At 52.2% G+C, this 13391-nt stretch overlaps 1 protein-coding gene across 1 annotated transcript in view; it reads right to left on the bottom strand.

Moving 5' to 3' along the window:
• The window catches only part of EPB41L4A (erythrocyte membrane protein band 4.1 like 4A), a 208259-nt gene that overhangs the window by 87413 nt on the left and 107455 nt on the right, over positions 1-13391 (bottom strand). Inside the window, exons 4-5 of the mRNA XM_062189328.1 lie at positions 9929-10007; positions 822-919 (exon numbers count right to left, since the gene is read on the bottom strand). Of these exons, the coding sequence (XP_062045312.1) occupies positions 822-919; positions 9929-10007 (177 nt within the window). The remainder of the gene's footprint in view (positions 1-821; positions 920-9928; positions 10008-13391) is intronic.

Genomic DNA, 13391 nt, shown 5'->3' with positions numbered 1-13391 from the left:
CATTTAAACATATTTCTAAAAATAGAGCAATGAAAATATTCCTATCATGCTTAAACACTGTCTTCAAATGTCTTATTAATAAACATATATAGATACGATGATCCCGACCTGTCTCTCAGTCAATGACACCGGATACAGAGTGTGATCGGAATGTCGACACCCCAAACAGTGCTCAGGGAACCTCAGCTGGCTCTGCACACCCCTGAGGCAGCTCGCACACCTGCGTCAGCTCACGTGGGGAAGCAAATGGAACTGGAAAGAGCCAATCGCTCCTCCCCACAGTCAGCAGCTTTCCAAGCCCCAGGCCAGCCGCTCTATGGGACATGGACCCGTATTTATTAATAATTCCTAGACTCCAAGTGCCCAAGAGAAAGGGCCTTGCTGTCCCATTTCCGTTGTACGCAGCTGCAGCCTTAGGAAGCGTGGGACACTTATCTGTGAAACTACTCTCCATCTCGAACTCCAACAGGGTGCGGGCAGCCCCCACCCGGCCACCGCATCAGTAGGAGCTGGTGTGCCCTGAGCACCCGACGTGTGCTCCCTCTGAGCTGGCTCAGTGCTGGTGCAGAGCCATCTCCAGACACAATGGCCAGAGCTGGCAGGCAGAGGCCCCTGAACTCCAACGGGACAGAACCTAGCACCACGCGGCTCCTGCAGCTAAAACCCACACGGTCTGCCTCAAAGGACCCTACAGGACGTTGACCCAAACTCAGATCTGAATTGAACTCAATTTCCAGCACACTGTCATTGGAAAAGGAGAACCTGACACAAGTGACATTCCCCCCAACCCCAGGGAGGCGGGTGTGCGCCCGGGCACCTACCCTGGATGGCGTGGGCTCCCAGCTGAGCTGCGATGTTGACCGGGCACGGCAGCCGGCCCTGGAGGACATCCTGCTTCACTTGCAAGAAAAACTGGTATCTGAAAGAGAAACAGGAAATGGAGCTACCCGGCTCGTACCTCACACACACCTGGCGCCACACCCTGACATTGGACTGACAACTAATCTCCAGCACACACAGGGCCAGGCTGCACTCTGCCGAGAGGGGCTTCGGGCGGGCAGCCAGGGAGGACAGCCCCCCCTTCCAGAGGCAGTGGGGGACACAGCTCAGAAGTCCAGGCTCTCAGGTCAAACTGCCCGGCTCACATCCTGGCCTTGCCCCTCACGGCCTGTGTGGCCCTGGGCTGCCACCTGAGCCCTGGCCCAGCCACCCTCTTCACCTGCACGAGCCAAGCAGTGACGGCGCCTCCCCAGGGACTGCTGTGCAGCTCCAACATGAGCCACGTGTGCCGCTGCCTCTTCTGGCCCCATCACTGGCACTGCAGAACACCCCTTCCAGGAGAGCCCACCCCTTGCACCAGTGCTGTTTGCAAGGCCTAAGTCACACACACAGGACCACAGGGGTGGTCTGTCCATCCCCAACTCATGAAGACCCTGACTGGGAACTGCAGGGGTTCAATCTGTATGTCACGTTCCAGACGCTGTGCAAACACAACTCATGCCAAGCATTTTACAGAAACACGGGGAAGGCTTTGACAATGAGGTGGGTGGGGCCAGCGTTGTGGCATAGTGGGGAAAGCCACTGCCTGTGGTGCCAGCATCCCATATGGGTGCTGGTTCCAGTTCCTGTTGTTCCACTTCTGATCCAGCTCCCTGCTAATGCACCTGGGAAAGCAGGGCCAAGTACCTGGGCCCCTGCACTCATGTGGGAGACCCAGAAGCAGCTCCAGGCTCCTAGTTTCAGACCAGCCCAGCTCCAGCCCTTGCAGCCATTTGGGGAGTGAACCAACCAATGAAAGATTCTCTCTCCCTCTCCCTCTCCCTCTCCCTCTCCCTCTCCCTCTCCCTCTCTCTTTCAAATAAATAAACAAACTTAAAAAAAAAAAAGAAAGAGAATTAGGTTGGTCCAGTCACCTCCATTCTACATGTGAGGGAACTGAAAGAACCAGAGGCAGGAAGGACCTTGCCAAGATCTCACCCCAGCAAGCAGCAGAGCTGGACTGGCCCCTGACTCACAACCCTCTTTGGCCCGATGCCCCGCCTCCGTTCTCGCCCTTCCCGCTGGTGGGAAGGAAGCATCAGCAGCACATGGGGCCGCCAGTGTCCACACACGGGCGCTGTCGCACTCTCACGCTCCCCTAGGCTTTCAGATTGTTTTTCCTTTGCAAGGTGACTCTTGATGGCACGGAGAGGAGAAGAGGAAGGCGAAGAGAGTGAACTCTGCAAATCGGCCCTGCTGCGTCTCATCTCCAAACACTCCCAGCCCAAGCCGCAGCGAGGAAGCCGGGATCTCCACTGCTGCACGGATCATCACTGCTCTGATCGCAGTCCCAGCTCTGACCGCAGCCACGGCTCTGGTGAGAACCAGCCAGCCCCAGGCTTCCCACCACCGCCTCGCGGAATGGCACCACCACCCTCCCTCTCCTGGCATCAGCGCAGAACCACCAAGTCCAGGCCATCATCCCCCTTTTTTTTTTAACAGGCAGAGTGGACAGTGAGAGAGAGAGAGAGAGAGAGAGAGAGAGAAAGGCCTTCCTTTACTGTTGGTTCACCCTCCAATGGCTGCTGTTGCTGGGGCGCTGCAGCAGGCACACCACGCTGATCCGAAGCCGGGAGCCAGGTGCTTCTCCTGGTCTCCCATGGGGTGCAGGGCCCAAGGACCTGGGCCATCCTCCTCTGCACTCCCGGGCCACAGCAGAGAGCTGGACTGGAAGAGGAGCAACCAGGACAGAATCCGGCACCCCAACCAGGACTAGAACCCGGTGTGCCGGCCCCACAAGGCGGAGGATTAGCCTATTGAGCCGCGGCGCCGGCCTCGTCATCCCCTTTAACAGGTCTGTCACCAACCACCCTTACCTCCTTTCTACTCTCCTGCAGGGTACCCAGCATCCTTCAGAGCTAAACAGGACCAAGTCACCCCTCTGATGAGAATACCCACAGCATACGGTTCAATCCCCTTAGCGGGGCTCACAGCTGATTCATATCCACAGAATCAACCAACCGTGGATGACAGCGTCTGGGAACAAGACGCCTCTTGTTCCCATAGACAGACTAGATGGTGCAGGGTGGCCACCATGCACAGAGCAGTCACGCCACCCACAACATGGCACATCCTCTAGAGGACTCGAGGTTACAGGAAAATACCCCCCCCCCCCACTTCATTTGAGATCCCTGAGGGCCCAGGCACCCCGCTGAGTAGCCCAGAACTTGGCAGCTTGGTGCTGGCAGTGGCCCTGCAGCTGCTACCCCTCCTGGTTGTTGCTGATTGGTTCCTGCTTCTCACCAGGTCCTGCCCACCATGGGCTTGTGTGAGTCCAGGCTTACCTTCCCTATGTAACCTGAGCTCCATGGTAGGTCACTGTTGATTGGTTCCTGGCCAAGCCAATCACACTCAGGCTCTGCTGATCCCTGACTGGTTCTCATAGAGTACCTCATTAGCATACACATCAACCAATCAGATAAACTTCCTCCTTTAGAAACACAGAGAAATCCACGCCAGGCAGTCCAGGCAGCAGCACGTGTGGGGCCCGCCAGCTGCTGGAGAACTTTCTCCGCTATTTCAGTCGACTCCACTTTGCTCACTCTCCCTCCTCCATGTGCTCATTCTTCAAGGTCACAGGACAAAGAACTGGCAGAGGAGAGAAGCTGTAACACAGAAGAGGCAACAATCCTCGGGGAATGAGGCAGTGAGAAGCCGGAACCAGCTGGGAGCGGAGGCTGTGACACAGCGCTGCGGCACGAGGAGCTGCAAGGCAGGAACCGCGCTGTTGTTAAAGAATCCAGGGAGCAGAAGGATCTGCCAGAGTTCTTGGGACAGGATGGAGACCCCTGCTGCCACTCCCCCGCAACACTGGAGCCAATCCCCCGCTGAGGGGCGACGGCACAGACTGCTGGTTACCTCTGGGGCTGAGCCCGTGGCTGCGGACCTGTGACCACTCAGCTCCCTGACCTGTGCTCACGTCTCCCATCCCACTCAACTCCCCTCCAGTCCGAGCGCTCGCCTGGGGTCTCAAACCCACTCCACGGTGTTCTCTCCTCTGGAAAAGGAGGGGAACTTAAGCAAAGACGCTCCTGCCCACAGCCACGGCTGCCAGGATCCCACAGCTGCCGGGAACGTGGTTCTGCTGCACCCCCTCGGCCGGGGCCTTGGAATTCCTTTCCCTAAATGCACTTTTCAAAGAAATGGGTCACAGATGCATATTTGTTTTCCACTATCACGACTTCACAGCATCTGACCAGATACTGATGTCCTGTGCCAAGTGCACAAACAGGAACTCATCCTGCAGTGGTTACCTCAAGGGCAAAGGTAAAGAAACAGGGAGACGAGAACAGATAGGGCTGAGGGGCCGGCGCCGTGGCGCACTGGGTTAACCCTCTGCCTGCGGCACCGGCATCCCGTATGGGCGCCAGGTTCTAGTCCCAGCTGCTCCTCTTCCAGTCCAGCTCTCTGCTGTGGCCCGGGAAGGCAGTGGAGGATGGCCCAAGTGCTTGGGCCCTGCACCCACATGGGAGACCAGGAGAGGCACCTGGCCATTTGGGGGCGGGGGGTGTGAACCTACGCAAGGAAGACCTTTCTCTCTCTTCTGTCTCACTAACTCTGTCAAAAAAAAAAAAAAAAAAAAAAAAGAGAGATAGGGCTGAAAGACAGACAGACACAGGAACCACCCTCCCAGAGGACAGCACTCAGCACACGGCAGCCGCTAGACACACAGCCATGCGTGAGGGATGGACACATGACAGACAGACACACAGGCAGGAACAAAAGGAAGGTGGACACACAGACAGACAGCTGATGTGAGCAAACGAACTGAACACCCCGCACACGCGCTGTCTGAGCCATTCACGACGGGAAAGCGGCTCTGGCAGAGCTGCCCCAGGCAGCCTTTCACAGACACCGAGCTCCTTAGGGCACTGCATGAAAAAAGGAAAAAGACGACCAAAACTGATGGGGGCAAGCCGACTATTTTTAATTAGGATATGATTAATTTTTACCATAGCAAGCACCTTATACTCATTTAAGACAAATTTATGATAAAGTAAAATCAAATCATTCCTATGCTAACAATTTATACATAGTCTTGTAGGGCTTATTTTAAATTAACTGTTCGCAGTTTATTTTGTCTATCTTAGGGGACTTCAAGTACAATTTATTTTATACAAATTACAAAGTTTAGAGTTGCTAGGTCTTTCCTTCTACGTCTCTCTGATTAAAGCTGAATGGCTGTATCTTTGTTTATCTGTTTTTAACCAAGGTGACCTACAGCCCGGCCTAGGAGACTTCCAGTTCCCACCTATTACAGGAACACTCATCAGTAACCTTCCTCCTTGTTCCCTGAGCAGAGGTGGGGAATGTCTGACCCAGGGGCCTTATCACTGGGTTTAGTCCTGCCAAGGCAGCTGCAGGTGTGACTCAAAATCTGATGAATGTGTAGCTGGCTCACGTTTGAAGCTGATCGTTTTCTACGGCCATGAATGATGCTATAAATATCCAAATGGTCCCCGATAGGAACAAGGTTCCCCTACCCTGCCCTAGAGTGTCAGGGTTCAGACAACAAATTCTATTGTGATCCTCGTTACACAGAACCCTGTGGGGGAAAACAGGCCGAAATAAAATAATCTATATAACAAGGAAGTTTCCAGATCAAATTGTGGTATTAAGGCAGAGGCTACATAAAGCAAATCCTGGTCATTTCTCTTGTAAATTAACAAGCTGACGTTGTGCCAAGCCAGCCTGTGAGACCTGGGGGAGCAGCTTGGGGGCTTCGTCCCCACACATACCACACACAGCACCACAACCAGGGCAGCAAGGAGGGGCTTCGGCTGCTGGCCTCACACTCTCCGGGTGGCTGGCACTCCCTGAAATGTTAACACCAGGAATGCACAAGCCGCAAGGACCACTAACCACGCGGCAGTGGGCGACGGAGGAGAGTGCCAGAAGGGCAGAGGCAGCTGCCCCCAGGAGCCCCAGACAGAGGTGCCTGTGCTTCTGTGGCCACAGCGCGTCACGAATGAATGCCCCTCAGAGGCCCAAAGTGCGCCTTCCCAGGACCGGGCCTGGAGAGGAAAGAGGTGGCGAGGGGACAAGGACTTCGCTTCTGGGGACAGGCGAGCGTGGAGTAGGAGAAACACGGAGGTGAGGATCAGCTGCGTGGGTGGAAATAGAGGAGGAAACGTAGGAGCTGCTGCAATGCTTGAGAAAGCAATGAGGAGGCTCAGGAAAACACTTCTGTTACCCATGGAGCAAACAGCAGTGACACTGCCTGTCAGGTCCACAGAAACGTGGCCCCTCCCCAGCTCAGAGCCCAGAAACACCACCAGTGCACCCACAGGAGGAGACAAACCCAGGAAGTGAGCGAAGCCCACCCGGCCAACACAGCCCCTAAAACAAGCTGCTCCCACAGAGAGAGGATTACAGAAAGAAAGAAAGAGTAACTCCTGAGTGCAATGTCAATCTCAAACAAAAGACAAGCTAGAAAAAATGACTCCAGAAGGTAAAAAGTGTTTACCATGAACACGTCATTCGTTACTACCAAGTTCTTAAGAGTTACCAGATCCTTAAAAGTTTGGAGAAATGTACCAGCGAGCCCAGAGCCCCGTGCAGGTGGTGGGCACCAGCTCTCCTGCTCTCCACGGGGTCACACGGGGACCTGGTGCTCCTCACAGCACCGCCTGAAGCTCTGCGGCTGAGCAGGTTCCGTCCTGACACACAAACCCCAGAGGTGCAGGCAAGGGCGTGGCTGCAGCACAGCCAGCAAAACTGACACTCAGGGTTCTCACGGACGCACCAACCCCTCCTACCTCGGCTCCAGGCCTGCCTTCTCCTATTTTCAATAACTCAAAAATACAAAATAATCATCACCATCTCCACTTCTCCTCGCCATTTACTAAACATCTCTGTTTGATGAACTCTGCCTGTATTACACGCAGATACAGTCTTCTTTTTGAAAAGACACTGGAATTCCATCGTACAGATGAGAAAACCAAGACTTTAAAAGCTGTGGTGTAGTGGTTGAAGCTGCCAACTATAGTATCGGCATCCCAGATGGGTGCTGGTTTGATTCCTGGCTGCTCCATTTCCCATCCAGCTCTCTGCCATGGCCTGGGAAAGCAGTAGAAGGTGGCCCAATTCTTTGGGCTCCTGCACCTGCGTCGGGAACCTGGAAGAAGCTCCTGGCTCCTGGGTCTGGATCAACACAGTTCCGGCCATTGTGGCCATCTTGGGAGTGAACCAGCAAATGGAAGATTCTCTCTCTCTCTCTGCCTCTGCCTCTGCCTCTGCCTCTGCCTCTGCCTCTCTGTAACTCTGCTCTTCAAATAAATTGATGAATCTTTTTTGAAAACAAAGGTTAGCTCATCTTCTCTGAATTACAAAACCAGAGAATGACAAAGCCAGGATGAATGCAAACTGTGGCTGTCTGACTCCATAAAGTGTCTTCTCACCAACATGTGTGACTCTCATCACATCTGCATAGTTATCTGCCAGGAACGACATAAAACAGAGAAAAGGATGCCCTAACATTTTGAATTAAACTGAAAGTAAATGTCACAGGTATCACGAGAGCAGGAACTATTTAAAGGACTATTGAGGAGAAGACGGACTAGATTTATTCTGCGTAGACTCAGGAAGAAAACCTGGTGTTGATGACAGAAGTCCCAGGGAATTCTTCGCTCTGTTTCACTGCTTTCAAGGTGGACCAGTTTCCTATCTAAAACGCGGAGAGGAAGCTGGCTGGTACATCAGGGATGTCAGGGTGGAGGCTGGAGTACATGGGCTCAACGTCACCAACTTCATTTATTCCAGAAAACAGTTCAGAACACACAGTACAGCCCCCCAGCTGTTATGGTTCTATGAACTTACATTTTTCATACTCTGAACTTAATTTTCCTATATATCCAATTTTTGCAAAGTATAATGTCCTGAAATATTGCATCTAGAATGATCATATGCATATGTGTGTGACAAAACTCACTGCAGCAGTATTTATAATTTTTGACTAAAAAGTATGGCTGGAATGGCTACCCACAGGGCAAGGCTAAATAAACCATGGCTACTATGCAGGAGGGAAGAAGAGATCCACCCAGCACGCATGAAGTAGTATGGCTGTCAAAAAGGGAAAACATACACGTGAGAAGGTCACATATACACACATTTATAGAGCGTATCTTTCACATCGAAAAGTCATAAACCATTTAACAGCCAATACCGTATATGCTGGGAAAATTTTCCAAAGAACTGAATCAAGATAAACAGCCAACTTGAAAATCTTAGCCCGAGCATGCTCTAATGGCGAACAGCACATTGGGAACTTTGGTTTGGGGCTTTCATTCTTACTTTTGCTGAATCATCTCGTGTAACTGACTTCCTCTGTTGGGACCATTATGCCTGCGCTTTCCAGCGCACGTATTCCTGCCAATCGAGACTGCCCATGCCACACGCCAGTGGCAGTGTAGGGACATAAGAGGAGCCCATCTGCCTGACACTACACCCAGCAAAACCTGAAGTGATTACTACACACCAGGGCCTCTAACCGTAAGTGACTGTGTCCTCTGGTTCTCAGCACATGTTCTGGTCTCACACCTGAGGAAACACTGGTGCAGTGAGGACAGGGTGGGGCTGATCGTCCACCCATCAGTGCTGTGACAGTGGGGTCTTACGGAAAGTCGTGCTCACTGCGGACACGTGGCTGGCTGGGGTGAGCCACGCTGTATGAAACACGGTCCCTTTCCTCTGTCCACCCTGAATCACTGAAGCTGTAATCCCACTGCACTGCAGAGCCAGGACAGCCCAGAATAAGATATCTTAGCAAGGACTAAGCCCTGGCGTGAGCCAAACCAACTGTGACAGCTTCACCCGCTTGAGTCCAGTGAACAGTTACAAAGACTTGGTAACTTTACAGCTGGGGAAACAGAGGCACAAAGGAATTACCAACAGCCTCAAAGTTAATAATATTTTAATAAAATCTGCTGGGGCTGGCGCTACAGCATAGTGGGTTAAGCTGCTGCCTGCAGCACCAGCATCCCATATGGGCACCAGTTCCAGTCCTGGCTTCTCCACTTCCTATCCAGCTCCCTGCTTATCACCTGGGAAAGCAGCAGAGGATGGCTCAAGTGCTTGGGCCCCAGTCACCACGTGGGAGACCTGGAAAAAGCTCCTGGTTCCTGTCTTCAGGCTGGCCCAGCTCTGGTCATTGCTGTCATTTGAGGAGTGATCTAGCAGATGAAAGACATCTCTCTCTCTCTCTCTCTCTCTCTCTTTCTCCCTCCCTCCCTCTCTCTCTCCCTCTGACTCTGCATTTCAAATAAAATAAAATAAATCTTAAAAAAAAAGAAAAAACGAGTAACTCTCCAGGGATCCAGCTATCTCTTTAAATATTTAAATGGACTCTTTTTTCAAGATTGATTTATTTATTTGAAAGGCAGAGTTAGAGAGAGGCAGAGGCAGAAGCAGAGGCAGACGCAGAGAGAGAAAGAGGTCTTCCATCCACTGGTTCACTCCCCAGATGCACACAATGGCTGGAGCTGTGCCGCTCCAAAGCCAGGAGCCAGGAGCTTCCTCTGGGTCTCCCACACAGCTGCAGGGGCCCAAGGACTTGAGCCATCCTCCACTGCCTTCCAGGCCACAGCAGAGAGCTGGATCGGAAGTGGAGCAGTCGGGATTCGAACTGGAGTCCATATGGGATGCTGGCACTGCAGGTAGCGCTTTACCCACTGTGCCACAGTACCGGCCCCGTTCACACCACTTTCAAACACATTTGTCATCACACATGGATCTATCTCACACAGTGTGGGTTTCCATTTGACTCTCACAAGGAATGCGTTACCAAACACAGGTAGAACACATCCAAATGCTTGACCCCGGTCTTAATTCAAATAAAGTCTTTTGTATATGCCACACATGCATCTGCTCAAAGATCAAGTCCATAACGTACCTGGTTATTTCTTCTTTAAGCTTACATGGATCTTCAGCATAGAATTTAATACCAAAATACAAAGTATATGGAGGTCCAGCTAAAAAAAAAAAAAAAAAAACAGAAAATAATTAAATGTCACATCACAAATTAGTCAAAATACTAGATACTCTACAACTACTAATGGTTATATTCACCAGGTATTTCTAAAGATACAAAAAATCAGAAGATGGAAAAAAGCAGGGCTGAGAACTGTGTGATGGAGGACCTCAGCTATCCATGTATGTACACATGTGTGTGCACATATAACTATACATATGTGTCTACACATCGTGCAGGTAACAACTATGCATGCGTGTATGCACACATGTGTGTATACATCCGTGTGTGTGTGTATGCACAGATAAAAACAGAAAGACAGTCAAATACACCAGAATGTTGCTGTTTCGTAGCTCCTGTTAGGTAAAACACGTTTGTTATTGCTTATATTTTTGCCGTATTTCACATTTCCACAATACATATGTAGTATTTTTTTCATAATGAACAAAGAGTATTGACATAAAGTCATTCGTTTTTAAAAATATCCACCTATTGGCTGGCGCCGCAGCTCAATAGGCTAATCCTCCGCCTTGCGGCGCTGGCACACCGGGTTCTAGTTCTGGTCGGGGCACCGGATTCTGTCCCGGTTGCCCCTCTTCCAGGCCAGCTCTCTGCTGTGGCCAGGGAGTGCAGTAGAGGATGGCCCAAGTCCTTGGGCCCTGCACCCCATGGGAGACCAGGAGAAGCACCTGGCTCCTGGCTTCGGATCAGCGCGGTGCACTGGCCACAGTGCGCCGGCTGCGGCAGCCATTGGAGGGTGAACCAATGGCAAAAGGAAGACCTTTCTCTCTGTCTCTCTCTCTCACTGTCCACTCTGCCTGTTTAAAAAAAAAAAAGAATTCCACCTATCACTTCAACTATCACAAGAAACTATCAGTCTTAGACACCTGTCTGCAAAGAGCTGACCAGCGGTAGCGCACACGAGTCCACGGCAACCACAGACCCTGCATGTGGTGCAGGCCGAGGCTGGCACCCAGAGGCTGGCACCCAGAGGCTGGCACCCCGGAAGGAGACCTGCAGCAGCCACCGCAGGAGAATGCAGTCATCCCTCCCTCTGGGGGATGAGCAGTGCTGGCTCAATACAATGCGCAAGAAGTCACTACCAGTGGCAAACTTTAGAAGCGGAGATTAGGAATTTAGTCTCTACACTGATTAGTAATGGATTTTCTTATCATGTGTATACTTTTCAACTTTTTTAAAAAAGAGAAAAACTGGGTCTGGTATTGTAGCACGGTAGGTTAAGCTGCCACTTGCAATGCTGGCATCCCACATGGGCGCCACTTCCCATCCAGCTCCCTGCTAATGGCCTGGGAGGGCAGTGCAAGATGGTCTGGGCGCTCAAGCCCCTGCTACCCATGCAGGAGACTTGACAGAAGCTCCTGGCTTTGGCCTGGCCCAGCCTTGGCCAATGCGACCATCTGGGGAGTGAATCCAGAGGGTGGAAGATTCTTTCTTTCTCTCTCTCTCACTCCTCCCCTCCCCCCACAACTCTGCAATTCAAATAAATAAATAAATCTTTTTTAAAAGGAAGAAAAAGAGAAAATCATCAATGAGGCTTATGTAGTAAGAATAAAGACAAGATTTCTTTTTTGACCTTTTCTGAATCTAAAAATGCTTTCTTACTCATTTAAGAAGACATTTACCATGTCATTCATCTCCCAAACATAGAAGAACTGGGTCTACAAATGTAAGAAAAATCAGAGACAAAGCGAGGAATTGTACATTCGTGGGCAAACATAAAATAAATAAATAGCAACGCTCACGGGGTGCACACGGACAGCAGCCTCTTGGGGGCCAACCTCACGGCACATGCACATGCACATGCTATGTCTGGCTCTGGTGCCCGGGGGTCCTTTTCCTGGCATGGAGATGGCGGTCGAGCCCAGGGCCCAGCTTCCTGCCCTTGCTGTGCCTCCTGGTGAAGCGTTCCCTACGCCAGAGCTTCTTAGAAAACTAAACAACGTGCCACCGCTTCTCACCGTTTTCTGGGTTTGTGACTCTGACAGACACACCTCCTCCCCTAACACAGGCATCAGGCAGGCACAGACTAGTAAGTTCGCAGGTGAGCCAGGAGTCGGTCCTGTCTGAGCCGTGCGTGGCAGCAGGGCGCTGTGTTCCGGAGCCTGCAGCTGCAGCCCGGCTCTGCAGGGCCAGGGTGGCCCACAGATGCCTCCCAGCCAGGACACAAACGGAGGGACCTCCTCCAGGTCCAGAGCTGCTTTTTCCCCAGCATGGCCACGGCACACATGTTCAGCAAGGAGCAATGAGGCAGAGCTTTGAAAACTGCACGATGAGGAGCATTTGGCCAGGGCCACAGGGCCAATTCTTTTTTTTTTTTTTTTTTTTTTTTTGACAGGCAGAGTGGACAGTAGAGAGAGAGAGACAGAGAGAAAGGTCTTCCTTTTGCCATTGGTTCACCCTCCAATGGCCACCGCCTCCGGCGCGCTGCGGCTGGCGCACTGGGCTGATCCGAAGCCAGGAGCCAGGTGCTTCTCCTGGTCTCCCATGGGGTGCAGGGCCCAAGGACTTGGGCCATCCTCCACTGCACTCCCGGGCCACAGCAGAGAGCTGGCCTGGAAGAGGGGCAACCAGGACAGAATCCGGTGCCCCGACCAGAACTAGAACCCGGTGTGCCAGCGCCGCAAGGCGGAGGATTAGCCTGTTGAGCCGCGGCGTCGGCCCAGGGCCAATTCTTTTTTAAGTACTTTTGGCCCAAATCAGCCCTCCATCTCCCTGTCCCATGTACAATGGCGTGTGCTCTGAATACAAGGCACCACTGCCATTGTCTGCATCTCAGAACGTACAGAAATGTGTCCCCAACACTGGGCGCCCACCAACAACCTGGCAACCTGCGCGGCAGTGAAATCCGGGAAGTGGAGCCGCTTGCCTGCACTCGGCGGAGGCCAGGCTGCTGGGAGCCGGAGTCCCTGCTCTCTCAGCAGAAGCCACACGGCTTCTCCCAGGGAAGCAAGTCACCACACCCAGGCAAACGTGCCCTCCCTGCCACCACGGCTGCGGAAGTGGACATCTCGGAGCAAGGGTAGAGACGTCTGGCAGCGCGATTTCGGCTTCCTGTCCTGGGACAGCCACAAAATCAAGTGCTGATGGAGCCAGTTACGAACTTACCATCCCCCTGATTCTGTGTCCTTCCACAGCTCAGCACTGAAGAAGCCCCCATGTGAACTGAAGCTGGTGTTTTACTCCACTCTCACACACGCAGCAGCCCAGGACAGAACGCTCGGATCTACCTTCTGTGAAGACTGTTTCCAGGCCTTTAGCAATAACAAGGTGAGCTCCGCGATATTTAAACTGAGATGGGCCGAGAGGAATGTTCTGTCATTTCTTAGGGACATTCCTCTGACTGATCTACGGAGATCTCCTGCCA

Source organism: Lepus europaeus, chromosome 4 (assembly GCF_033115175.1).
Source record: "Lepus europaeus isolate LE1 chromosome 4, mLepTim1.pri, whole genome shotgun sequence".
Lineage (NCBI taxonomy): Eukaryota > Metazoa > Chordata > Mammalia > Lagomorpha > Leporidae > Lepus > Lepus europaeus.
The sequence above is the reverse complement of the archived record's forward strand: the minus strand, read 5'-3'. Positions and strand labels throughout refer to the sequence as shown.